Source organism: Podarcis melisellensis (genome assembly GCF_964234715.1).
Source record: "Podarcis melisellensis genome assembly, chromosome: 1".
In the NCBI taxonomy this organism is placed as follows: Eukaryota; Metazoa; Chordata; class Lepidosauria; order Squamata; family Lacertidae; genus Podarcis; species Podarcis melisellensis.
In genome coordinates, this window is record NC_138528.1 from 20,846,777 (window position 1) to 20,874,476 (window position 27,700).

The following is a 27,700-nucleotide window of genomic DNA, read 5'->3' on the forward strand; positions in this document are numbered from 1 at the left end:
AGCAGCACGCAGTCCTTGTGAGGCTTCAGGCCCCACCCCAGGCCAGATGGTAAGTGGCAGGAAGGAACAGGGCCCTCAGGCACTCACTCAGGGGAGTCCTCCTGGGCTTTTAGAAATGTTAAGGCAAGGAAATGTTAACGGCTTTTCCACATCCATGAAACAGATGGCCTTTTCCATTCCACAGACCTCAAACAATAGGGCAAAATGGGAGGGGACATTTCAGCTCGCCCTTCATAGTGGTTAAGACTGGATTTCTGAAGCAAATGGCTGTCAGAACTATTATCAACACCAAAGGAACATTCCGTGGCCTAAACTTTTGTCAGGCTTAATATTACACCTTCAAGAGCAGGATAACAAAAAAAAGCCTTTGTCTGGGTTCCCAGTCATCAAAATCTTGTTGCTTCCTTCCTTGTTTCTGCTGGCCTCATGAAGCCAGAGAAAACACACAGCCTAAAGAATAGAAGCATGTCATACAAGTTTCATTGGACATGGCATTCTACATTTTGCAACTGTTTCGGAGGTGGGTGGGAAATACCATATTGTTACAAATGTTGGATGCCACCCCCCAAACTCTGCCAAGCTGTGGCAAGATTCCAGGGTTTTCCAGGAGCTCACCCAGAGTCTGTATTCCTATGAGTATCAAGACACGGCAGAGACTGCCGTTGCTTTAGAAATATGGTTCAACCACACCTACATATAGGGACGCGGATGGCGCTGTGGGTTAAAACACAGAGCTTAGGACTTGCCAGTCAGAAGGTTGGCGGTTCAAATCCCCATGAGGGCATGAGCTCCCGTTGCTTGGTCCCTGCTCCTGCCAACCTAGCAGTTTGAAAGCACGTCAAAGTGCAAGTAGATCAATAGGTACCGCTCCGGCGGGAAGGTAAACGGCGTTTCTGTGTGCTGCTCTGGTTCACCAGAAGCGGCTTAGTCATGCTGGCCACATGACCTGAAAGCTGTCTGCAGACAAACGCCGGCTCCCTCGGCCAATAAAGCAAGATAAGCACCGCAATCCCAGAGTCGGCCACAACTGGACCTAATGGTCAGGGGTCCCTTAACTTTACCTTTACACCTACATATAGAGGGAGTACAGATCTTACAGCATGGTCATTTCAAAGGGGCTTGGACTCCCCACTGGAGTCCAAGGCATCTCTCCCAGCCGGCCTTCAGCCAACCAGCCAAGGTTATTTTCGCCTTTTCTCAGCTTTCCCAAGCCTCCTGCAAAAGGGCCCAAACTCTTCCTGTGACATCACACCATTACCTTGACAACATTCGAAACAGCCTGTTTCTGTTCACACCTCAGGGAAGGCGCAAAGGATAGTTCTCTTGCCCTGCCAATGGCCCCCCATGACCTTGTATTGCTTCTTAATGGCCCTAGCTTGGCCACTTCATTTTGCATAGGCCAGGCCAGGAATTCCTCTGCAGCGTGTATTTGCCCTTCATATTCCAAATAATCAACATCCTGCCATTTATCAATGTCTGCTATTTGCTAAAAGACTCGATGGTCAGGGATGGCGGGAGTTGTAGTCCAACAACATAGAGGAACAGAAATTCACCTTCCCTGGCTCAAAGCTTTTTCTTCTGCCCTTACCTCATGGCCTCTTTGCGCAAAAAGGCAAGAAGACTAAAAACAAATTGCATCACATTTTAGTTCTCTGCCTTCCTTGGAAAATCCTTGTTTGTTCTGTTTAATGGTTAATCATGAAAACTGGGCATTTGGTGGGTAGAAAATATGCACTAAGAAAAATAGGAGCTGAATGCAAGAATATTCTTCTGTAAGTATGATGAAGAAGAAGAGTTTGGATTCCACTGCTCTTAACCACTACGCCACACTGGCTCACATGTCATATTGTTTATGCTCCTTGCAACGTATCTAGTCTTAGTCCAGGCACTACTTTAGATTAATACACACTGGAAAACACTGACTTATGTTCTTGGCTATGCTTCTCCCCTAGCCACAGTCTCGGATTCAATCCGAAATCAAGCATGGCACTCTCTGTCTGGCTTCCCAGCCTTCAGCTTTTCAGTTTCTACCTTACATCGTTCCACTCTGGCCTTTGTCCATCTACCAGCCAGCTGAGGGAAGGGGGCTCACCCATTTTGCATCTGTCTCAGAGCCACTCCCTTTGTTTCCTTAATGGCCCATTACCTCACCAGGAAGCTCCTTGTAGATTTTAACATTTGTTGGATCCAGGAATTAGAAGGGTATTGATATATAGCCTACCTGCCCCCACCCAAAAAACCCCTCATAACAAATGGTTAAAGATGAAGACATTAACCGAGAAGGAGATATATAAGCAGAATTTTTAATAGGTATCAAGACTGGCTTTAAAATGATGCACAATATTTTTAATTATATCTTTCTATTATTTAATAATAATTATTTCTCTAAATCTGATATTTTTTATCAAATCCATTCCTTTTTTTGTCTATTTTAAAGATTTCATTTAGATGATAATATTGTAACCAACTTATACCTGTCTCTTTTAGTTCTTCATATTTCTTAAGTTTCAAGTTGATTTTCTTCCTCTAATATTTCCTTATATGTTAGCCAATTGTTTTCCATAAAATATATAAGGGATCTTATCAAACTGTCTAAAGAAAGAGGGAAATGTTTGTAAAGTAAAATAAACTGGAATAAAAACTTGAGAAGGACTAATCCAGAAGAGGTGCTATGCATTGGCAAGAGGTTTGTGCTTTTCCAGAACATTGCAATCTGTTCATTTGTTCATTCATTTTTAATTTCCCCAATCTGAATCCATCTGAAAATGTTGAGGTGACCTATCTGCTAAAAAATATTCTGTTGGGCAATGCAGTTTTATTATGTACTGTATAGATGTTCTTAAACTTTGTGGATGTTATCTATAATGCGATAACTTTGTTTTCAAAGTCTGGTTTTATTGGTATCTTCTTAAAAGAAAAAATTGACTATTTTACGGAAACCACTTACAGATTTATTTATGGATTAAACCATGTATAGACTTTGTAAAATAAATCTGAACTCTTATGTGAGGGAGGGGCATGAACACCACTTGTGCAGAGTGTTGCCTGGTAGGATGAATATGCAAATGAGGAGCCTGGCAAGCTGGAACTGCGGGTGGAGGGACGTTATGAGACCCGACAGAGAGACAGTGCCTTATAAGAGATGCAAAAGCAGTGAAGGAGAGATCGCAGAAGGCTTGAGAGGAGCTGGCCGGGAGACTGACTAAGCAAACGGAGGGAGAGAGGTTGGGGCAAAACAGATGGAGGATCGTTGGAGTTGTGCAAGGAAGGTGTGGGAAAGACAGAACTGAGAAGAGGAGAGGAGAGGAGAGGAGAGGAGAGGAGAGGAGAGGAGAGGAGAGGAGAGGAGAGGAGAGGAGAGGAGAGGAGAGAAGAGAAGAGAAGAGAAGAGAAGAGAAGAGAAGAGAAGAGAAGAGAAGAGAAGAGAAGTTGCAGTGTAGTAACAGGAAACTAAGGAGATGTTAAGGAGACAGGCTGCCAAGGAGGCTAGAAAAGGCATGGAAGTGGGAGGTGATGCAGTCAGATTGCAGGGGTTTGTTCCTGCCTCTGTGGTGAACCAAAGGAACAGCAACAAGCAACGCACAGTGAGGTCTTATTTTTATTCTATGGTGGAGCAGTTCCTCATCCATTGATCACCGTCCCTGGTGAAGCATCTCAGACTCCCTCGCTATTAACATTCAGGAGGAATATAAAAACCTTCTTGCTTCCTCTTGCTTACTCACCCCGGCAACCTTGGGATTATTAATTATGAAGGTATGTGGCTTTTTAAAAGGGGGGAGGGGTTCTTAATTGCTTTTAAATGTTTTGCTATTTTAAAATAGTTTTGGCTATGGTGTATGTTGTCCTGGATTTCTCTGAGAGGAAGGGCAGGATAGAAATTGTATTAGTGGCAGTATTAGTCTGAGGGGAGCTGATTGCTATTAGGAGGGTAATTAAATTGTTTTACAAGGTTCTTTTGGAAAAGAAATAAGTTTGAATAGTATTGTTTCAATACTGGTGTGTTTGGCTGGGGCTGGTGGGAGCTGTAGTCCTACAACGTCTTGAGGGCACCTGGTTGGCAAAGGTTGGTCTATGCCAACTGGCAATGGCTCCCCAGAGTTCCTGACTGGGCATCTCTCCCAGCCTTACCTGGAGATGCCAGGGATTAAGCTTGGCAGCTTCTGCATTCAAAGCAGATGTTCTGCCATTGAGCTACCGACCTATGCTGTAGGCTGGCAAGGAAGAGAGTACATGGGAAACTGCCCAATATTGAGCCCACTCACTGGTCCCAGCACCATCAACACTAACTGGTAGGGTTCATGAAAAGTCTGCATTAGAATCATGCACATTTTGGGTGCAGTTTCTGCATAAAAAAGACAGAGGGATGCTGGGAGTTAGAAACATAAGAAGCTGCCTTATAACGAGCCAGACCATTGGTCCATCTCACTCAGTGTTGTCTACACTGACTGGCAGCTGCTCTTCAGGGTTTCAGGCAGGAGTGTTTCCCAGTCCTTTCTGGAGACACCGAGGTTTGAACCTGGGACCTGGCAAAGCAGATGTTCTGAACGCCTTTCCCCATAAGTTGATTGAGTCTCTCCATCTATCTCAGAGCTTTCCAAACTGTGTGTCACAACACGTTAAGTGTGTTGGCTGCAGTGTGTAGGTGTGTTGCATGAACGTTCCCTGCACTCCTCCTGAGGCTGGGAATGGATTAGTTTCACCTCTGGTTTGCTAGTAAAACTGAATTAAAAAGGTAAAGGGACCCCTGACCATTAGGTCCAGTAGTGACCGACTCTGAGTTTGCGGAGCTCATCTCGCTTTATTGGCTGAGGGAGCCGGCGTACAGCTTCCGGGTCATGTGGCCAGCATGACTAAGCCACTTCTGGTGAATCAGAGCAGCGGATGGAAATGCCATTTACCTTCCCGCCAGAGCAATACCTATTGATCTACTTGCACTTTGACGTGCTTTTGAACTGCTAGGTTGGCAGGAGCAGGGACCAAGCAATGGGAGCTCACCCCGTCACGGGGATTCGAACCGCCGACCTTCTGATCAGCAAGTCCTAGGCTCTGTGGTTTAACCCACAGCGCCACCCACGTCCCAAAGCTGAATTACTGTGTCACAAAATGATACATGTCAGTGCAACCCTTGGAGGCTTGGCCAGCACTCAGTGTGGCCTTTGGGTTGAAAAGGGTCAAGCAGCCCTGCAATAGAATTTCCCCTGAGAGAAGTGTGTTAGCTTGAACTCCCTGTATGGCAGCCAGGATGGAGTCTTTTGGCATGCCACAGAAGGCTGCACACACAACATTGGTGCAATTCGGTAGCTTTATGGTCTCTGGACTAAGAATGGGCAAATCCGTCCATTTTGGCTCCTCTTCTCTGCAATCTTAAATTCTTTTCTGCACATTTGCACATCATTTGTGAAATGTGTTTTCTAAAAAAGAAATCTTGGTGAAAAGGCATCAGCCTTTTAGTGCAAATTCCTCCTGATATGGATCAGTCATCTGATGCCTGGCGTCGGGTGGGCTGAGCCTGACATACCCAGGCAATGTGTCCTGATTTTCTGCACTGCCTGCACTCTGCGTTGCGGAAACAGCAGGTCCTCCTCTCATGATTCTCCCTGCAGCTTGCGCAGTTCCCTCCTTCTCGTTGAGGCAGCTGTGGTCTGTGCGCTGCTTGAGTGTGCCGCTGTACTCGGTGCACCTCCTCCCTGTCAGATCCTGAGTCATCGACGAGGTCTTCCTGGTGGATCCTCAGTTGGGACAGCAGGCTCGGCCATGCCTCTTGCATCAACCTCTCAGCAGCTTCCGTTGGCAGGGCCTCCTCCAGAGCGACCTGGAAAGTTAGGTCCTTTTTGGTGTAGAGGTGTCATTGCAGCTTCTCATACTTCAGGCCACCAACGAGGTGGTCACGAAGCATGTTCTCCAACTCTAAGAAGTTGCAGAACTGGGCGGCTTGATGGAGGGAAGTCACAAGCCCAGTTATGGTTTCCCCAGGGGCTTGCCACTTTGTGTAGAAGTCATTTCGACGAGCCACCACCGAGGGCTGCGGCAAAAAGTGCCCCTTCAGTCGTTCCATTATTGTTTTGTAAGGAACAGTAGTGACGTCTTCAGGTGCAAGGAGAGCCCGGGCGATTTCGAACATCTCCTCTCCGCAGACGCTGAAAAATATCGCCCTCTTCTTGGCATCGTTGGTGACCCCTTTGGCTTCTAGGAGGAAGGTGAAATGGAAGGTGTATGCTTACCAGTCTCCTGATGCAGGGTTGAACGACGAGAAGCTCCTGTCGGTTGCCATTCTGAGTTCCTTGGGTCCCAGAGCTGAAGCCTGGATACATGGTGCGAGGCAGCGGTGCGGCAGGTGGCACTGCTGCGCTGCTGTGTGTGGCAGTCAGCTTAGTGGGATCCCGCCTTCGTCGCCAGTGAAAAAAACTCGGACTCAAGAGTGGATTTAATGATCTTTATTCAGCTCATAGTAGTGAGGAATGGAAGTTCCCACAAAATATCTGCTTTATATACATTATTTACACAATGGGCCGCATGTGATTGGCTAATTCCGGGATTCTCCTGTAGGCCAATCAGGTTGCAGATTCACTTCCACCTGGAGCTGGACTGGGTGGCTCCTGTGGACCAATCATACTGCTGCATTGTTCTAGGACCAATCAGACAGCTGCATTCTGAATCCTATTGTTCTAGGACCAATCAGACTGCTGGTTCCTATTCAACTCAGTACATAACAACACTTCTGCCTACAACTTTGCCAAATATATGCATTTTTGAAAAGAATACCCCCCCCCTAATATAAAGTAGCTTTGCAAGTTAGTTTCTCTGATGTGTGCATTTTTATACACACTTTATCTTAACAAATGAATTATTGAACCCATTGCTTGGTTGGAGAACCATGTTGCAAAATTCGGAGCACTGTCTTTCTGTTCACTTTTTTTGTGGGGGAGGGCAGATTAAGTGGGTTTGCCTTTAAATGCAAAGCTGACCAAATTTCTCTCCCATCCCTAGCTACTGCACATCTCCTTTTAGTCTTCTGGTGTGGTTCTGCTCTTGTGTGCATGTTGAATGAAATGGGGAGGGTGTGCCTGGGTATGTATTCCCATCCCGGCCTTTTTGTATGCGAGGGAGGGGATGTTATGCCCTAGAGAACTCATGAAGGGATTTCTAGAGCTTAGCATTACCAGAACTAGCATGGACCCGCATCATAGACAAGTGTTTGCAGAAGTATTACTTGCGGGGTTGTCAAGTTCATGCTTATATCAGAGGATCAGAAGTCTGTCTGAATGCAGGAAGCTTCTCTGTACAGTCACATACCTTGGGTTACAGCCGCTTCAGGTTGCGTTTTTTCAGGCTGCGGACCTCCAAAAGCCGGAAGTACCAGAACAGATTACTTCTGGGTTTCGGCAGTTGCACATGCGCAGACTGCTAAAGCGCGCTTTGCGCATGCGCAGAAGCGCCGAATCACAACCCGTGCATGCGCAGACACGGGTTGCGAATGCTGCAGGTTGCGAATGTGCATCCCGCACAGATCATGTTCACAACCCAAGTGTCCACTGTAATTGAAAAAAAAAGAACAGGCATACTCCCCCCATGAGTTTCTAAAATTTGTGAGCAGGTCGCCATGTGATAATGTCTCATTTATAGGTGGATGCACCTCATTGCTCATAAACAAGGATAGCAATAATTTAAACCTGCACATTATGTTTCTCGAAACTCTACATAAAGCACTAATGACCCCATTGCACAAAGTAAGCAAAGGTGTATAATGCAGCCAACTATGAAGTCTTCATCCCCCCATGCACAAAAAAACCTTCAGAGTTGTTGTTTTTAAAGAAACCTAATTACTTATACCTCAAAGGTACACGCATGCCCATACACAAAATAAATAAGAGCCTCTCACATTTTTTGGGGGGGGGAACTTGTGTGAAATGGTTAAAGTCTGCCATCTAGTGAGAGAGTGTGTGCATTTGCAAGGAAGACACTGAAATTCCTGGTATTTTAAAGCTGCTTCATCTATGCATATTGGGATGATATAAAAAAGCCCTCCTGTTAGGTGAAGTTTTTTGTTTTTTTTTACTGTTTTATTAAATTTGCTTAGCAACATAACATTATTATATGTATTCTATAAAACAAAGAATACAAAACAAAATTCATTCATACTACAATGCATAACTACATAACATTAATATATATGGTTTCTGAAAAAAGGCCTACATAACAAAATCAATTCAAAATACCACCCGGTTTACTTTTTTTTTTCCTCCCCCCACTCCAGCCCTCCTCTCCCCCCCCCCCCGGTCAGGCCTTCCTTCTTCATATCTTTATCCATGTACACAGTCTGTTCATTCGAGCTTCTATGTTAGGCTTGGCTTCCCCTCTTTCTATCCAGTTCCTGTAAAACGCCCTTTATTTGTGATTCTTTGGCATTTATTTTCCCATCTATCCTCTGCCACTATCTGTGCGAATATTTCTGATTGTACGTATTCAAAAACATAATCATTCCATTTTTCCATATTCCATTTGGCCTTTTCTGTAGCACCCTGCTTGTGGTTAACGCTTAGCTGGAATGAAATATTCAACGCAGCAATAGAGAAATTAAAATAATAATTTATTTGTCAGACAAATAAATGAGAGGCACAGTGGTATATGTTACCAAGCTCTGGCCTGGGCTCCTGCCATTATGGCCAGCACTTATATTCCCTCAGCCCAGCCTCCTTGCTCCTCCTTTGGCTGCCTCTGTCCAATCAGCCTGGTTGAAATTCCCATTGGCTGTTTGCTAGAACCAATCACAAAAGATACACCCATTTCCTTTTGCCTTTTATGGGAGACAAAAGCTATATATTCTTCTATCTATAAATGACAAATAAGTAATCATTTATCTTACATTTATCTCAACAAGGAACCTTAATTACCAGCTCACCTCTTGCCCTCCTTGCCCTATTGCCTTCCAAAACAGATGGTTTAATAGTTTTAAATTTTTATCTTTAACAGATGTCAAGGATCTTAAGTTCACATTCTCATGCATCATCAATGAAAGATCTCCTTTTGGAGGTCTTTAAACAAAAAGCCTGACAACTATATATCAGGAGTGCTCGATGGCGTCTCCTGTCTGGCAGGGGGCTGGGCTCATTTGCCCCTCTGGTCTCCTATAACCATGATTCTATGAAATAAGAATTTAACATTTCTTTCTTTCTAGATCCTTTGCATAATTACATTTAAGCTAATATATTTAATACATACATAAATAACCTTTTAAAAGGAAAAGAAATCTTAAAAGGATATCAGTTTAAGAAAGAAACAACTTTTAGAAAAAAATTTCCCAAAATACTCTCTCCCTTTTCTGCCAGCCAGATGCTTCTCATTGCTCTTGACCTTTTTAACCTTAGGAAGAAGATATGGCTCAAGTTTACTATTTGCTTATGCTTAATTTGTAGGGTCAGTGTAACCTTGCTCTTAGCCTGTAATTCCCTTTTTACGACTTTGAGAATTGTTTTCTGCTATAAAGCAAGGGGCCCCTTGTCCAGGAGAATAAACATCTTACCAAGGTTCTTAGGCAGCTGGTTTGCCTGGCACGAAACATTTGAAAATCTTTAAGCTCATTTTAAAATACAGATCCTGATTAATATATAAGCTTTGATAAAAATGCAGGCTGTGATTAGATGCCTCATTTCTTTCCATCCCAAAGCAATAACTGCCATTCCAGCTAAAATCATAATCTTGTACAACTCTTGCTTATTACTTTTTACTTTGTTATTTCCCAGTATTCCCGAAAATAACAAATCCCTATTAACGTCTATGTTTATTTGAAATAATCCAGAAATTACCTTTATAGTGTGCCAGTGTGGTGTAGTGGTTAAGAGCGATAGACACGTAATCTGGTGAACCAGGTTCGCGTCTCCGCTCCTCCACATGCAGCTGCTGGGTAACCTTGGGCCAGTCACACTTCTCTGAAGTCTCTCAGCCCCACTCACCTGACAGAGTGTTTGTTGTGGGGGAGGAAGGGAAAGGAGAATGTTAGCCGCTTTGAGACTCCTTAAAGGGAGTGAAAGGCGGGACATCAAATCCAAACTCTTCTTCTTCTTCTAATCTTTTGCCAATATTCCTTAAACAGATTACATTCCCACCACATGCGTGAATATAGTCCTTTTTCATGACCACAATGCCAGCATTTGGGACTAAACCCTTTCACTATATACGCCATTTGTGCCGGAGTTCTATACCATTTTAATTAAAAAATTCTACTTAATTCTTTATACTTTTCTATTTTAATATTGTTTATATTCTTCATCAGTTCTTGGGCCTGTTTGGATGAATCATACCTTCCTGCTCCCATTTAATCTGGATTATCCTTATCATTATTTCTTTGTCGCTTATCATCAGTTTATATAACATCCTTGCTATCCCTTTCTCCGTTATTTGTCTTTTGTTCAGCACCATATCTATTTTCATTTCTGCCTCATCATTTCCTCTGCTCTTTCCATTTTTATTAAATCATAAAGTCCTTGCACTTTCAGCCAATATTGTTTTCCTATTTTTTCTTTTTTAAAAAAACTTTTTTTGTAATTAAATTCCCTTCTTCATCGAACATATCTTTTAATGTATAAAATCCCTGATATTCTAATTTCTTCCACCAACCCGGTTCCCTTTGACCCTCCTGCATATATTTTAACGGCTTCCACTTTGAGTATGTTGGTATCCATTTCATATTCCAATTCTTCCAGATTCCTAACACAGTTTTCCTTGGTCCTATTGTCTTCTTAAAAGCCACATTAATATCTCTATTAAATATTCCTTCTCTTCCTATTCCTTCATTTATTTCATTCTCCAGCCTTATCCATTTAATCCCATCCTTATATCCAATATCTATTAGATTTTTCAATTGGAATGTTTCATAGTAAAATTCTAAGTTCGGTATTCCCCATCCCATCTCTTCTTGAGATGAATAATTTACTATGTCTGGGGTTCTGACTCTTTTACTTCCAAAAATCCAATTTTTAAATATCTTATTCCAAGTTTTGAGCCATATTTTCCTAATGGGTAGTGTAATTACTTGAAATAAATATAATAATTTTGGTACCAGAAACATTTTAACTGCTCTAATCCTACCTAGAATAGATAAATTCTTATTTTTCCATGATTTTATGTCCTTCTTGATCTTCCTCCATGCTTCTTTGTAATTTACATCTGGAATCTTAGCAATATTTTTAATAATATTTACCCTCAAGTATTTAATTTTTTCTCCTATTGATATCCATCTTTGTCTTTTTTGCAATTTCCTTCTTCTTCTCTTTATTTACATCCCAAAATAAAATTTCAGACTTCTCCAAATTTACTCCCAGTCCTGACTCCTCTTTAAAGTCCTTCAGGATTATCATAAGTTCTCTTACACCCTCTAAGGGGTTTGTAAATAATAATAGGATATCATCTGCATACATGTTTAACTTGATTTCTTCCTTTCCTTTCTTATTTCCTTTTATCCTTACTGAGTTTCATATTCTATCTGTCAAGTACTCCATACCCAATACAAATAGTAGTGGTGAAAGTGAACATCCTTGCTTAACTCTTCTTTGTATATCAAATTGATCTGAAACCCCCTCATTCACTCTGACCACAGCCTTCCTTCTCTATACAATTCCTGGATTGCTTCTACAAAGTTCTCTCCTAATCCTACCTCCCGCATAATATTCCATATGAACTTATGTCTAATCGTGTTGAAGGCCTCACACACATCCAATTTTAAGAGCACCAATTTTCCTTTTACCCTGCTTGTTAATACGTTTAACGCATTTCTTATAGGCTGGCCTATGTATCTTCCCTTAACAAATCCATATTGATCTTCTTTAATTATTTTAGGTAGTACCTTTTCCAGTCCCCTTGCCAGGATCTTTGTAAATATCTTATAGTCTTGATTTAACAGGCTAATTGGTCTGTATGACCCCACCTCTGTAGGGTCCTTTTGTGGTTTTTCAGTCTCTATTGTTTCCGCTAGTTTCCAATATCTGGGGCTTTCCCCCCTTCTAATATATTATTAAATACTTTTTAAAGTTCTGAGCCCAGGATATCAATTGTTTCTTTACAAAAGTCTGCCATAATTCCATCTAATCCTGGGGATTTCTTACTTTTAAATGATTTAACTACATTCTCTATTTCTTTCAAAGAAATTTCCTCCTTCTTTCTTAATCTATCACTTTCTTTGATTTTGAACCCCAAACTTTCCCTACTATTTTTTTTATTTTCTTCTTTATATAAAGATTGATAGAATTCTGCAAATTCTTTCCTTATTTCTCTAGAGCTTTGTGTAAGTATTTTCCTTCTGGTCTTAATGGCCTTAACCCTCTGTTTATCCCTTCTTTTCTTTAAATAGTTTGCCAGTCTCTAATTATAATCCTATTGAGGTTCTCTGAAAATCATTTTTGATCATATTATCTCTCTTCCACACCGCAACTATATCCAGCTCATCCAATTCCTGTTTTAACTTTCTTAACTGCTCCTGTCTGCTCCTTAGAAATTTAACCTGTTGCTGTTGTTACAAAATTTCAATCTCTTTAATTTTTTCCTGTCTCCCCGAGTACCAATCCTTCTTAATCGCAATCTCTTCCTGTATACAATGTCCTCTTATAACAGCTTTGAAAGCATCCCATACTACCGGTATCTCGGCCAAACCATTATTCTCTTTAAAATACCAACCAATTTGTTTTCGGATATATTCCCTGTCAATCTCTTTTGCCATTATTAGGTTATTGTGCCACCATCTCCTGCTTTTTCCATCCTCTTCCAGTTCCATCCTCTTTCATTCCCTTCTTTAAATAGCATGTAGTCAATATAAGAGAAAGTCTTATGTCTGTTGGAGAAGAAGGTAGGTTTGATGTTGGGGTTTCCCCTCTCAAAAACATCCTTTAATCCCCATTTAGATAATCTGGCCTGGAAGTTTCAGTGCCTTGTGGCATGCATTATCTTGCTTTATGTTCAAACCAGGGTGGGTAACCTTGAAGACTCTGCATTATCCTGGGATTCTTTGCCAGTAGCAGGCAGGGGTCAGCTGCAGAAATGTGAGGAGCCAGGACGACACCCTTAACCAGTGCTATTTTTCTAGAAAAAGAAGTGCCGGAACTCAACATGAACGCCTCCCTTGTTCTCTTATAATGGCAATGGTGCCTACCTGAGAGGTGCCAGAACTAAGTTCTGGTGAGTTCCGGCTGAAAAAAAAGCCCTGCCCTTAACACACACACACACACACACACACAATCTCTCGCTCTCACTCTCTCTCACACTCAGCTATTTCCCATGGAAACAGGCATATGTTATTCAATTCTTGGTAACACCACTCAAGTTTTAAAATTCAATTTTCTCCATAAACTTTTTTATTTATATACATTTTGTAAACAAACAAACAAACAAACAAACCATATCTCTCCAAGGCCTTTTATCTGTCCTGGCTGCAAATCAGTAACCCCAGCAGAAGAGTGCAAATAACATTAATGCACAGCTAAATTACAAGCCCTGCCTTAGAACTCTTCGAAGCCTCCAACTTCAAAATGCAATTGTATCTCCAGAAATGACATTCAAGCAATGACAAAATGCATGGACCCTTCTGACAGATTTCCAAGAAGTGAAAGTCTCTCTCTGCAGATATTTTTGCAGAGGAAGGAGCTGCAACTGGACCCTCGGTACAACACCAGTCCTTTTCTCTCTCAGCTTTTATTTGCTGAACAGCTGGTGGGTGGGAGGAGATCCAGTGGCCAGATTAAACCAGTCTGTGGGTTGCTTCTAGCCCATGGGCTTTGAATTCTGCACCCTTGTTCTAAACGCTTGTAAAGCAGTACCTTATGCATGCTTCCCATATGGAGATTTAAGCAGAAATATAGATCACATCCAACTGTAGGCACTGAGACAAGAGACAAGGTAGAGGGCAGACCAAAGATTGCAACAGGGACTGCAGCAGCAAGCAAGATGGAGAAGTACTGGGGCTGGCCAGGAAACTGCAGACACCTGCCTTTTTGTATCCTGCTCCTTTGTACCTGCTACCCGTTGTGTAAGCTAAAATTATGACCCCAAGTGGATGTTAGATGTTCAGTCAGCATTATAGCCTCCTATCAATTCTGGTATTCTGTAACCAAGTTGCTGAATAAATATTTTGCAACTTAGTTAACGTAGGTGGATGGGTAAATCAACTATGTTTCATCGTTGTTTGCTCTGGTTTTCCTGGTTGCTGAATAACCCACTCCTTTCACGTTAGGGATATTAGAGCTGAGGGTACCTTTTTCGTTCCCAAACTTCGAGTCAGCTTTCTGATTTACTTAAGGCAGGGGTGTCCGTACTTTTTTCAAAGGGGGCCACATTTGATGAAGTGAACATGTGTGAGGGCCGACTAAAGCTTTTTTTAGGATTAAAGTTGTTGAGCTTCTTTTGGGATTTCCCCCCAAAGTTGTTGAGCTTTTTTGATTTCACCCCAGGAAATAAACTGCTACAGGGGCCGGATTAAACCGAATGGCGGGCCTAATCTGGCCACACTTTGATCATGCCTGATTTAAGGACTTCTAAAAATCCAGATGGCTCCAATTCATACACAGCGAAATTAGATCTATTGGTATTGACTTGGAATAATTTTAGTGAGCAATATATTTATCACAATATCCAAATTAGATTGCTTTTGAAAAACAAAACATGAGTCAGCTATAGATAAAATCTGCTCCCCCAGGTTCTATGGTTTAAATACAACCGATAACAGGATCACTTCTATCTTAAAGTTAATAATTCCAGACCAATGCAGGGCATTTATGTTAACCCAACTGAACATTTTCCCATCAGCTTTTGTTAAGGGCAGATACTTAAACATCCCTAGAAACATTGCTTATGTTATTTAAATGTGCTGGACACTGTACAACGAATTCTTTTCTAATGTCCACTATATACCGTAACCAGCTACATAAATGCGTGTTATCACCCTTTTTGGATAGTTTAACTGCGTGCGCCCTGCAGCTGAGGGCAGAGCGAGCCACCAATGTCAGGCATTTGGTGCACCGCACACCCACGACTGCAAAACGTCACTCCCCTCAGCTCACTGTAGTTTGCTTTCTGCAAAAAAATTCCTTCCAGTAGCACCTTAAAGACCAATTAAGTTAGTTCTTGGTATGAGCTTTCGTGTGCATGCACACTTCTTCAGATACACATGTGCATGCACACGAAAGCTCATACCAAGAACTAACTTAGTTGGTCTTTAAGGTGCTACTGGAAGGATTTTTTTTTTTTTGATTTTTTTTTACTATGGCAGACCAACACGGCTACCTATCTGTTATCAGAGAACGTATCACCAGTATCATCATGTTTGAAGCCTGTGGCTATGGGTGTGTCTACAGCATTGGCATCACTCAAGTTTAATTCATCAATCACATCTCTGATTTTGTGTGTCTGATGTACCAAAATATCACCTTGCTCATTTCTTTCTATTTCTAGAGAGAGATAATTGGTTACATCTCCAAGATTTTTCATATCAAAATGTTTCTGCAGTTTGGCAAGTGTGTTTTTCTACTCTGCTTCATTTTTCCACAAAACAGAATATCAGCAACAAAGCAAATGCAGTAAAGTTTGTGTTGGTTATTTTCTTTCACAAACACACAAGAGTCAGCTTTCCCTTGTTTAAAATCTAATGAGAACAGTACCTCTGTTAGTTTAGTGTGCCAGTATCGAGCGCTCTGTTTCAAACAATACAGGGATTTCTTGAGTTTACAAACCATTCCCTCTTTAACCTGTACACCATCAGGTGGTAACATGTAAACTGCACCCCCCCTTCCTCCACCCCGGTCACCCGGCCAAGGTCAGCAAATTGATTTATCCTTGCCTGAAGAGCAAAGACTCTTCTTTGGCAATGTTTGGACAATGTTTAAAACAAATACCTTTCAACAGTCCCAGTTAAGTATTAATGAAGCACTGTGCTCACATGGCAGTTTGCATAAATAGCAGATCATAAATAATCAGATGCTTTCTAACAGAAAGGAAGGTTCTGCACAACTGCTGTAAGTATCTGTCTTCTTTGGGTGTCCTCAAAACTGTCATTGTTTTGCAGGGGAAGTTCAAGCGCATACCAGAACCTTTTCAGGCTTGTGCAGTTAAAGTGGATAAAAGTGTTTTGTTGCCCTACCACAACAAATCCATTGCTTTGGAAAGCAATGGGTAAAAATGCACTTAAAAGTGTGGGGGTGAACAAATGATAAATTGGAAGATGTGTAAAAACAGTATAAGCAAATCAGGATGAGTGAAGGATAAAAGTTTATTGACATGCAGACCAGACATAGGGCAGTATCCAGCCAGTGTCCCATCAGTGCCTGGATCAACGTTTGCACAGTGGAACTGTTGCTCAAGTTTAAATATTTGCACTGACTGAACACGTTGTTTAGATACTGTCCGTAGTCAATCTACCATGCAAGCAAATCAGGATGAATACAGAATAAGCAAACTCATCTGGATAAACCGGGGGATAGAGCAGTTAAATACTGCTTCGCAATGTATTTGAAAATACTGCGCCATATTTTCAAGTGAGTATCTTTAAATCTGCCTATTCTCCTGAAAAAAACTGTCTTTAAGTGACTTCTTGTTGTCCATTATCAGGGCCAATAAGAGTGATACTTAGGATTTTTATTTCTTGCACTACTCAGAATCATACATAAACTTACTTTAATGTCCTCATCACTCAGGATGTTAGGTAATTGTGAAAGTTTCCCCAGATTTCCCTTCAAATTTTTGTGCTGATTGTTTATGTTTGTGCACATAAACCGGAGAAATGAAAGCATATTTTTTGTTTCCAAGTTTAAAAATGATTTCTTTGTACTCATGCATGAAAAGGGGAGTGAACCTCATCTGGTGCAGAAAAGCATATACATTTCAAAGATTGGAATATATTATAGAGTTTTTTAATGATTTAGAAGAAAGTAAACATGAGTATATTGAAAAGAGAATGTGATTGCATGGAAAGAGTATGGGGAAGGGCCAGGCAGCACTAGGAATGCCCACTGCCTGAAACTCTGGAGAGCAGCTATCAATCAGTGCAGACAATACTGAACTAGACTGAACAATGGCCTGGCTCTGTTTTAGGTAACTTCCTATGCTACTGTAAAGCATGGGAGTCAAATAATGCTGTTGGGAATGTACCAGCCCTCTCTGGCCAATGCCAGCTCTAAAACACTAAATGCAATTTAATGTTTATCACTGATAAGAAGTGACAGCCAGCAGTTTGGCACAGTGCTTACTCAGAAGAAGATCCAATGTAGAAATGACCTCCACCTTGCTGTTTTTAATTCACCTCACAAACTTGTGTTCAGCTTATAGCTACCCAGTATAGTTTGAACTTCTTTTTCTAGCATTTGAAACCTAGACTCTAGATAGATGATGATGATAGGTAGATAGATGATAGATGATAGATAGATGATTGATAGATAGATAGATGATAGATAGATAGATGCATCTTCAGTTAAAAGATATAGAACCCACCCTATTTTTCTGATTGTAAGTTGATTTTAATATTGTCTTACTATATAATAAATTTGTAAGACTGTGATCATGCTGCAGTTTAGGTAGCTGCTAATTGGCGGCTTTGACAATTCCAATGTGATGACAGAATGGCAGACAAGTGAGCAAGAAGCGGGCAGCCCAGGCAAGCTGTTTAAAGGTGCATGGAAGGCATGTCAGATAGCGATTTGGCAAACCACTCACCCTCTGTTAAACATCACGCCGTTTAAAGGAGGATGGGAGCTCTCTGAAGTGTCTGCCAGGCTCCTTTTAATAGAGGTGAGGCTGGGGCCAGTTACTTGAGGTGAACTGTGAGGGGAGGGCGGTTGGGGGAACTATAAGGGATAGGTGATAGGTGAAGTGTAAAGGAAGGGAATTGGTCAGGTGTAAAGGAAAGACTAGGTATGGGGTGAGGCAGATTGTTAAAGAGACTAAGCATTCCCTTATATTTTGTAACCCAACCTGTGAATTTATGGTGAAGGGACAGTGAAAAAAAGCTCCAATAAATGGGAATAATTATCTTTTAGGTCAAATTGCCATCCCATTTTTAAATTGCTGCTTTTTTTTCAAAATAGATGCAAATCATTACACATTCATTTTTAAGGCTACCTTGCACCTGCAATCTACATTGCTTCAGTTCTAAAATAAAAGGTGAACATGTGCAAACATTCACATTAAAATAATAAATGTATGAATGTTATGTTTAAATTGTGAATATTTAAACATAAATATTTAAAAATCCAAAATGCTTTTTTAAAAAAAACTTATATTGAATAAACTTTAAAAACAATAAATACATATAGTATTTTAAACTCTTAAAGTCATCAGGTCTGCAGTCCTGGTGACTGACTGACTGATTTTCACAGCTAATTGGCTCTCAAGAGCTTGCTTTTGGCTAACCTGCAATAATTGCATGCATGTCGCTTTAAATTACCCAAATCCTACGTGCAAAATGGCACAGTGGCACCAGGCATGTATCCCCAGACAATGCTATATTTGCACACCTGAGACTTCTCAAAGTCCAGGATGACTGTCATAATCATTTCCTGCAACAAATATTTGTTATTGTACTTGGGGATCAAAGTTCGAGTTTGATTGGGCTGTTTTTGGTTTATTTATTTTATTTGGGTATGGGGGTTTTGGTTTTGTTTGAATTTCTAGATATTCTGATTAGTTTTTTTAGATTAAGCTTCTTGCAAGGGAAATGTATTTCAATCCCTTCAAGTAACCAAAAATGAATTGCTTTGTGCGTACTCCAACAGGGGTAGTTTGCTAGTAGCGAAACTCTTTAAAGCAGCCCTCCACAACCTACTGCCCTCTAGATTTTTTTTGTACTACATCTCCCATCATTCCTGATCATTGGCCATGATGACTGGGGCTGCTGGAGTTGAAGTCCAAAAGACTTGGAGGACACCAGGCTGGTCGAAAAATCCATTGCTCCGAGTAGTGACATAGATACAAAAGTCATTGAGTGCACTTGTATCACTAGAGTTCTCATTTACTTTATTTATACACTCCATTTATGTGTCAGCTTTTTAACAAAGCACTCAAATGGTTTACAACCTAAGAGGATCAGTCACATTAATAGAGGATAAGTTTATTAACAACCACAAGCCATGGTGGCTATGTTCTGCCTCCACTGTCAGAGATAACCTGTTTGTGAATAGCAGTTGCTGGAAATCACAAGTAGGGAGAGTGTTGTTGCAGTCATGTTCTACTTCCCATAAGCACCTGGTTTCCCACCGTGAGAACAGGATGCTGGTCAAAATGGGGCTTTGGTTTGATTCAGCAGAGATCTTCTTATGTTCTCACTGGCCAATCGTGGACATTGTCACATCGTCCACATTTATGCCATGCCGTAGGCAGCTAGACCTGCAAAGCAGGGGTTGGCTCCATACCATGTGCACACTAACATACCCTCCAACATTTCTCTGAAGAAATAGGGATGTCCTATTCCATCATCAAGGGATGCGGGTGGTGCTGTGGGTTAAACCACAGAGCCTAGGACTTGCCGATCAGAAGGTCGGCGGTTCGAATCCCTGCGACGGGTAGAGCTCCCATTGCTCGGTCCCCTGCTCCTGCCAACCTAGCAGTTTGAAAGCACATCAAAGTGCAAGTAGATAAATAGGTACTGCTCCAGCGGGAAGGTAAATGGTGTTTCCGTGCACTGCTCTGGTTCACCAGAAGCGGCTTAGTCCTGCTGGACACATGACCCGGAAGCTGTAGGCCGGCTCCCTCGGCCAATAAAGTGAGACGAGTGCTGCAACCCCAGAGTCATCCGCGACTGGACCTAATGGTCAGGGGTCCCTTAACCATTACCTTTATTCCATCATCATCATCATCATCATTTATACCCCACCCATCTGACTGGGTTGTCCCAGTCACTCCAACATATATAAAAACATAATAAAACATAACATTTAAAAAACCACTTCCCTATACAGGGCTGCCTTCAGATGTCTTCTAAAGGTTGTATAGTTACTTATCTCTTTGGCTTGGGGGTCACATAACTCCATGCCCACCAACATTTCTCCATGAAAGTAGGGATGTCCTAAGGAAAAGCGGGACATTCCAGGATCAAATCAGAAACCGGGAGGTGTTCTGTAAATCTGGGACTGTCCTTGGAAAATAGGGACACTTGGAGGGTCTGCACTAAAGCATAACCAACATGTGCAAATCTATATTGCAGATAGATGTGTGCATATTATGGCGTTGAGGTATGCATTGTGTTTGGAGTGGAGCCAGTAAAGTACATTCTTGACTAAAGTCTGACAATGCATTGTGAAATGCTTCTTCCATCTTCCTCTCATGTTGACCTTCAGGAGACGAGCTGACTCTGAATGGGAGCAGGAACTGTTTTGAGTTGTTGTTGCTGCTGTTGCTACTAACACATTTTGTGGCAAGTAAAAATCTCTCTCTCTCAATTCGCAGAAGAACTGACCGGAAGAATGTACTCTGCCATCTGTCTCTGTTTGATATTGGCCAGCCTCTCCAATGGGCATCATCAGGGTCCTGAGGAACAGAACAGCACACAGCTAACTGCTATATATCCAAATATTGGCCGTTTTGCAATTAAATTTATTAGTCTGGCTTCTTCAGCCTCACCTGATGCAAATATTTTCTTCTCGCCCGTCAGTATTGCATCTGCCTTTTCCATTCTTTCACTGGGGGCAAAATCTGCCACACGCACTCAGATCCTAGAAGGCCTTTGCTTTAACCTGACAGAAATTCCAGAGAAGGAGATCCACCGGGCACTCCATAATGACTTTTCCGTGCTCACTCGCTCAGATTCTGGGTACCAACTCGAGCTAGGAGATGCTCTTTTTTTAAGGGAGGGCCTGGAGGCATTACCAACCTTTCTGGATGACGTCAAGGCTTTTTACGCCACAGAGGTGTTGCCCACAAAATTCCAGGAGCCAAAAGAAGCCGAGAAACAAATCAACGATTATATAGACAAGAAAACCCACGGGAAAATTTCGGAGGTCGTCAAAGGTCTTGATCCAGATACCTCACTGGCTATAGCGAACTACATATTCTTTAAAGGTACACTTTGGGGTGGGGGATAAATTCAACTCCGTTCAGATTTAAAGATAAACCTTCTAATTTGAATTTTCCGAAACCATGTGAAAGCTGAAACGCAGCAGTTCTTTGAAATTTGCACTTTGCTCAGAAGGGGCTCATGGGCTCAGAGTAAATCCCATCTCTAGGCAATCCAGTCAGATGGGCGAGGTAGAAATAATAAAATAATTATTATTTATTATTATTATCAGGGAGAATCCTTTGCCTGTGACTTGAGGCATGTATCTGTGGACAAAGGCATGGAGTGAGCCAATGATCCCCTTCGTTTAATCCCCCCAAATATTTAGTCCACAAGCATCCCCTCATTTGCTGGGGGAAAATCTTTGAGGGGCTTCTGTTTGTGTTCCCTTGGATGTGCGTAGTTCCCTCCATATGACCAGGAACACTGATAACGTCACACAAAGTGTCCTACTCTTGTTCAAGTGAGTTCAGTAGAAGCTGCCTACAAAACCTCCCTGCTCAACTGAAGGGGGGTGCAATTCATGTGAGGACCTAGAGGGTAGGGTTTGCATACATATCCCCAGCCTCTGACATCATTCACACTTTGAGTGATCGAGAGTCCAGGCAACCTTGAGTCTCACAGTGAAGCTGCCACCACGTTATCTTCACCAGTAATAATAAAAAATAATTTTATTATTTATTTGCCACCCATCTGACTGGATTGCCCCAGCCACTCTGGGCGCCAGCCAACAAAATATTAAAACATGGAAAACCTCAAATTTAAAAAAACTCACCTATACAGGGCTGCCTTCAGATGTCTTCTAAAAGTCAGATAGATGTTTATTTCCTTGACATTGGATGGGAGGGTGTTCCACAGGGCGGGCACCCAGCTGTAACATGAACACATTCAACCTACATTCCAGCTATTCATTCTTTCACCCCTAGAGTCTCTTACTGTAATGTCTCCACCATTATCCTAATTGCAGCACAGAAGGCATTTTTGTTGCATGACCCACAGTGGCCAGGGTGGTAATGGTTAACTCTTCCCTTCCTAGCTACAACTCCCCAACCCCTGGCTGAAAAGAGCCCCCTATGCCTTATTTGAGCTTGATGGAAATTGAAGCCAACCATATACTTTTTTCAGGCACCATTGTTGTACAGCAGTTTGGGGAGGGGGAGGTCCACAGCAGATGGGGAAAGTTAACCTTTTCTTCCCCAGCAGTGGCCTTCTTAAAAATGCTCCCATATTTAGGGTTTGGGGTGGGGATTCCTAAAGGATCCAGCAAGAGGTTTAACTTTTTATCCAGTGTAACTGAAGCACCGGGAGGAGGTGGTGAGGTGGTGGAAAGGATGCCCCAAGTGATGCCTGTGGGCTTGGATCCTACATTTGACCCCCTCAGCTAAACAATTAATTTCCTTTACTTTCTTATTGTGTAAAATGCACTGCTCTGGTGCAGCTTTGTTGCTGTCGTATTTGTTGGGGCATGTGCAAAGTGCCCACCCCAATCTCAGCAGGGTGTGCAAAAGACCAGAGAAACAGTAAACACTTCTAAGAAGAATCAGTTGCTTTATTGACAATAATGCAGTTCCAGATACATACAACAGATACTTTCCTTGCAGCATACAGACCACACTCTGGCTGAGAGCAAACTTGCCTCCAAACACAGCAGCCTTTATATTGTAGTTTCTGCTGAGTCGTTCTCACATGGTTGCTGACTCATTCTCACGTGACGAACTAGCTGCAGGTGCAAGAAAACACACCCCAGTTAAACAGCACACCAAAAGCAATCATATCTTGCCCTCCCCCCCCCCTCTGCATGCATAAACATATACCAACCGTATTCAACCCTACATAGCAGTTCAGGAAGCTGAGCTGCAGTCTAGACTGCTGCAGCACTGCGATGGGAAAACAAGCAGTGCCTGTCTATGAACCTGCTGACATGTAGCAACAATCTCTGCCAGAAAAAAACACACTAATATTGCAAATAAGATCAAATGTTGTGATTTGAATGCACTGTGTAATCTCTCCGTAATGTGGTGGTGGTCTCTTCTTTTCTCTTAAGGTGCTTGGGAGAAACCTTTTGATCCAGCTCATACAGAAGAAAGGGACTTCTTTGTGAACGAACACACAACTGTCAAAGTCCCGATGATGCACAGGCTGGGCTGGTTCTGGTATTACTATGATGCTGAATTGCATTGCCAAGTGCTACGAATGGACTACAAGGGGAGTGCCACCGCATTCTTTATTCTGCCAGATTCCGGAAAACTCAAGCAGGTAGAGGAGGCTTTCTCATTAGATACTTGGACCAAATGGGCAGTAAAGCTCCACCGGTAAGTTTTGTGTTGCTTCTTTAATGTTTCCATTAGATATATTTGTAACCAATCAGCAACTTAGGGCAAAGCTACACTGGTCGGTTATAACGTTAAAATGCATTATAAAAATGTGACACCAGAGGGTGCTGTAGAGCAGCTATCCGTCGGCAATAGGAAATTGTATTAAGAGCTATATGGGGGGGGTTTACAGCGTTTTTACAGATTAGTGTAGATCCAGCCTTACTGTCTTCGATTACCATACCACTTACAAGGTAAAGGACTAGATGTGGACCATATAATATAGGAAAGCCTTTCTGAATGTTAGGACTGCTCTTACTTTGCCATGGCAAACTTATCTAGTCGTAAGACTACTCCTAGCCGTAGCTGTAGGATAACCAGTCTCATATAACCAAAATGCTTGTGTCTAATTAAAACATGAAGGTGTTAATGCCACAGAGTAAGCTGCCCTGAGACAAATGACTGGATGCTTCCCCCATGTCACATACAAAAGCTGACTTAACTGGCCATTCAAATCATACTTTAACATCGGTAGTAACCAGAATCGTCTGCTGCACCTGAGTACACAGCTCTGTCTATTCATAGCTCTGTGGGATGTGGGTAGCACTGTGGTCTAAACCACTGAGCCTCTTGGGCTTGCCGATCAAAAGCTCGGCACTTCGAAATCATGTGACAGGGTGAGCTCCCATTGCTCTATCCCAGCTCCTGCCAACCTAGTAGTTCTAAAGCATACCAGTGCAAGTAGATAAATAGGTAGCACTGCGACGAGAAGGTAAATGGTGTTTCTGTACACTCTGGTTTCCGTCATGGTGTTCCGTTGCACCAGAAGCAGTTTAGTCATGCTGGCCACATGACCCGGAAATCTCCCTGAAGCAAGATGAGCACCACACCCCATAGTCACCTTAACCGTCCAGGGGTCCTTTACCTTTACCTACAGTTCTGTCCATCATCATCTTGTTGTCACTCCCTAATTTCTCCCTAATTTCTGCCACCTGAGACAGCTGCCTCACTCTGCCTAATGCTATGGCTGGCCTTGTTCTGAGATAACATATATGGAGCTCCTCAAACCTGAAATGTGCTCTGTAAATGCAAAGTATAACGGATGGAATATTCTTTCATCCTGCAACAAAGGGAAATATTGCAGCTCCATTCACAGGCTGTGGAACTGGGTGCCATTTTGCTGAGTACCTTTATACTGAACGGGGTGCCATGCCACAACATTTTGCACCGGCTGAAGCCTTTGAAAAGTTCTCAAGGGAAGCCCTACATAAAGTTTGTTGCTGTAACATGGCATTCAGCAACCTGGTGCACGCAGGATGTTTTAGGCTACAGCTCCCATCAGCCCTAGCCAGCAGGGCTGTGCTAACTAGGACTTATACGAACCGTAATCCAAAATAAATGGTACGTACCAGGATGGTGATGGTTGCCATAGCTGGACAAGGCTCCAAGCACATTGAGTCTCAATGAGAATATGTTTCTATCATATCTGCTTGGGAGCCATGAGATGCCCTTTTAGATGTCAGCCATTTGAGCAAATAATTGAAGTAATTTCTTGTATCTTTCTGTTCCTGAAGTGGTACAGCATCTGTGTTCCTTCCAAAGTTTAATATTTCTGCCAGCTATGAACTAAAGGAGACCCTCAGCAAAATGGGCATTACTGATGTCTTCAGTGATCAAGCTGATCTGACAGGAATCACTGGGCAGCGTTTGAAAGTGGGAAAAGTAAGTTGAAAACAAGAATTCCCATTAGTCACATGACTTCTTCTCTTTTTTTTCTTTTTTCTTTTGCAAAGTATCTTGTTTTATTTGGGCAAATTGAATTAATTGTGCTCCATCTGTTTAAATTATTCTTATTCTTATTAATTAAATTTGTATACCGCTGTTCAAACATAAAAATGCAAAATGAGAACACAAAATACATAATAAAATGAAAACAAAGCAATAAATCCCCTCTGACAAACACATTTAAAAGGGGTATATGATTTTAATCACCCAAAGGCCTAGTTTAAGAGGAATATTTTCATCTGGCACCTAAAGATATATAAGGAAGGCACCAGGCAAGCCTCGCTAGTAGGTGCTGGTAGGGATGGTAAGCAAAGACTCCCTCTTACAAATCTTAAGGACCATATTGCCTAATAATACGAGTTGCGACACACCGCAGAATTAAGGAGATGAGGACCAGAGAAAGTGGACATATCAAAGACGAAGGAGCTATACAACCTGCTCGTATGAATGGGAAATGAAATTGAGCACAACTACGATAAATAAAACAAAAGTTACATTTAGCAGGATTAAAAATTAGCCATAATGTAGGCCCAGAGCACGTGGCAGAAGTGTTGGATACTACAGTCATACCTCGGGTTGAAGTAGCTTTGGGATAAGTATTTTTGGGTTGCGCGCTGCAGCGGCCCGGAAGTAACGGAGCGTGTTACTTCCGGGTTTCGCCGCTCGCGAATGCGCAGATGGTCAAAATGACGTCACGCACATGCGCAGAAGCGGCAAATCGTGACCCGCGCACATGCAGGTGCATGGACACTGGTTGCGTTCGCTTCTGGATGCGAATAGGGCTCCGGAACGGATCCCGTTCACATCCAGAGGTAACACTGTACTGGGGTCTTGGCAGAGTAAGTAATGAAGCCAGGCCTTGTCCACCCTGTTCTTTTTTTATTTGAAGACATGTATTTGAAATAGGACTGTGCTATATGCTGTCTGACTATGATATTCTCTCCAGCGTTAGCCTCCTCAGTGCCAACAAAGCTCACGTTTCTGAACATTAGGGTTTGCCCAAGAGTTCTGATACCCTTTTGGGTCCTTGGCTGCTGAGGGTCTAATGTGCCCTCATAGGCATTTATTGTGATTGGTTGCACCAACCCATGTGTTTTTGTGATGTCACCTCAGCAAAGTTACTCATTGACAGAAGGGGAAATCACATAGATGGCCAGAGGTAAGCGGCAGTGAAGACAAAGGCCTTTCAAAAAAAGCATTTCCTTCACAAATGAAATCCTTTTCTCCTCTCCAAACTCTGATGTCTTTCTTTGTTCTTCCTCAGGCTACCCATAAGGCTGTGCTCACCATGGATGAGAAAGGGTCAGAGGCGGCAGCAGCCACTGTTGTAGAAGCCATACCCATGTCTTTGCCTCCAACCTTAGAATTCAACATGCCCTTTTTTGTGCTGATGTATGAAAGACAGACCAACTACACATTATTTGTTGGCAAAATAGTAAATCCCGTTCAGCCCTAAGTGTCAGTGAATTCTGAATGAAGCTTTGGAATAAAGCATTTTGGCAACCCAAAGTTAATCTGGAGTCCTTCTCTTTTTCAAACCAGAGGCAGTGCAGAATGATGTGGGAATGAAAAGGAGTCTCCAAATACTTCTTTTCTGACTATTTTCCATGCTCCCTTCAGAGCATAAGCAGTAGGGGTCCTGGTATTGTTTTTTGCAACAAACCAGAGGTCAAATCAAACATTACAGCCACCACAGGAGAACCATGAAGAAGACTGTAGTGTTTCCTGTGATTTTTCAGCTGACCAGATACAATCTACACTTCCCACATGGATTGCCATACGTCCAGATTTTCCTGGACATTTCAGCGATTTCAGCCCAGATACTGTTTCTGATGGCAGAATCCCAGCTTTGTTTGGGAAATTCTAGGTGTATGGCAGCCCTATAGGTGGTTATTGTTGTTGTTGTTGTTGTTGTTGTTTACATTTATAGCCCACCCTTCCTCCCAGAGGAGTGCAGGACAACAAACACACAAACAGTAAAGCATATGAAAGCAATTGCAGTAAAGAAGTAGGCTATGAAATATGTCTAGTTGAAAGGCTTGTTGGAAGAAGGTCTTCAGTAGGTGCCAGAAAAAAGATGGAGTTGTCATTTGTCTAATGTTTAAGGGGAGAGAACTCGCAAGAGTAGGTGCAGAATGAACCTCCAAATTAAGATAGGATCTGCAGGAGGCCCTCACCTGCAGTAACTGATTGGGTACATAATGGGTGGGACTATTTTTTTTCAGGTTACAACTCCTATCATCCCCAATTGTTGGCCATTACGGCTGAGGCTGATGGGAGTTGGCTGGTGTGCAACCACACCTCAAGGGACTCCGATTCCCGCAACCTGACATGGATCATCTTCATGACACTAATTCACAGAAGTAGTTTTCAGAGGTGCTCAGATTTGGGGCGGGGGGAGGGAATAATATTTGAAGGCTTAATTTTTCGAGAGGAGCCCTGCTGGGTTAGAGTCAGTTCTCACAGTGGCCAAATGATGAGACACACACATAAATGCAGCTGGAACATGAGACCCAGCAACTGGTATTCTAGAAGCCGTGGATATCCTGATCTGCATGAATAATAGCACCATAAGCACAAATCA

The 27,700-nt window shown here is 42.2% G+C and overlaps 1 protein-coding gene across 1 annotated transcript; it reads left to right on the forward strand.

The window, feature by feature from the left end:
* The first annotated feature begins 15,857 nt into the window (after positions 1 to 15,857).
* LOC309371453 (alpha-1-antiproteinase-like) lies at positions 15,858 to 26,625 on the forward strand. Its single transcript, XM_081914082.1, has 5 exons — positions 15,858 to 15,992; positions 20,413 to 21,024; positions 23,064 to 23,331; positions 24,906 to 25,053; positions 26,381 to 26,625. The coding sequence occupies exons 2-5, from the start codon at positions 20,430 to 20,432 to the stop codon at positions 26,570 to 26,572; spliced, it is 1,203 nt and encodes a 400-aa protein (XP_081770208.1). The 5' UTR covers positions 15,858 to 15,992; positions 20,413 to 20,429; the 3' UTR covers positions 26,573 to 26,625.
* The last annotated feature ends 1,075 nt before the right edge of the window (positions 26,626 to 27,700 follow it).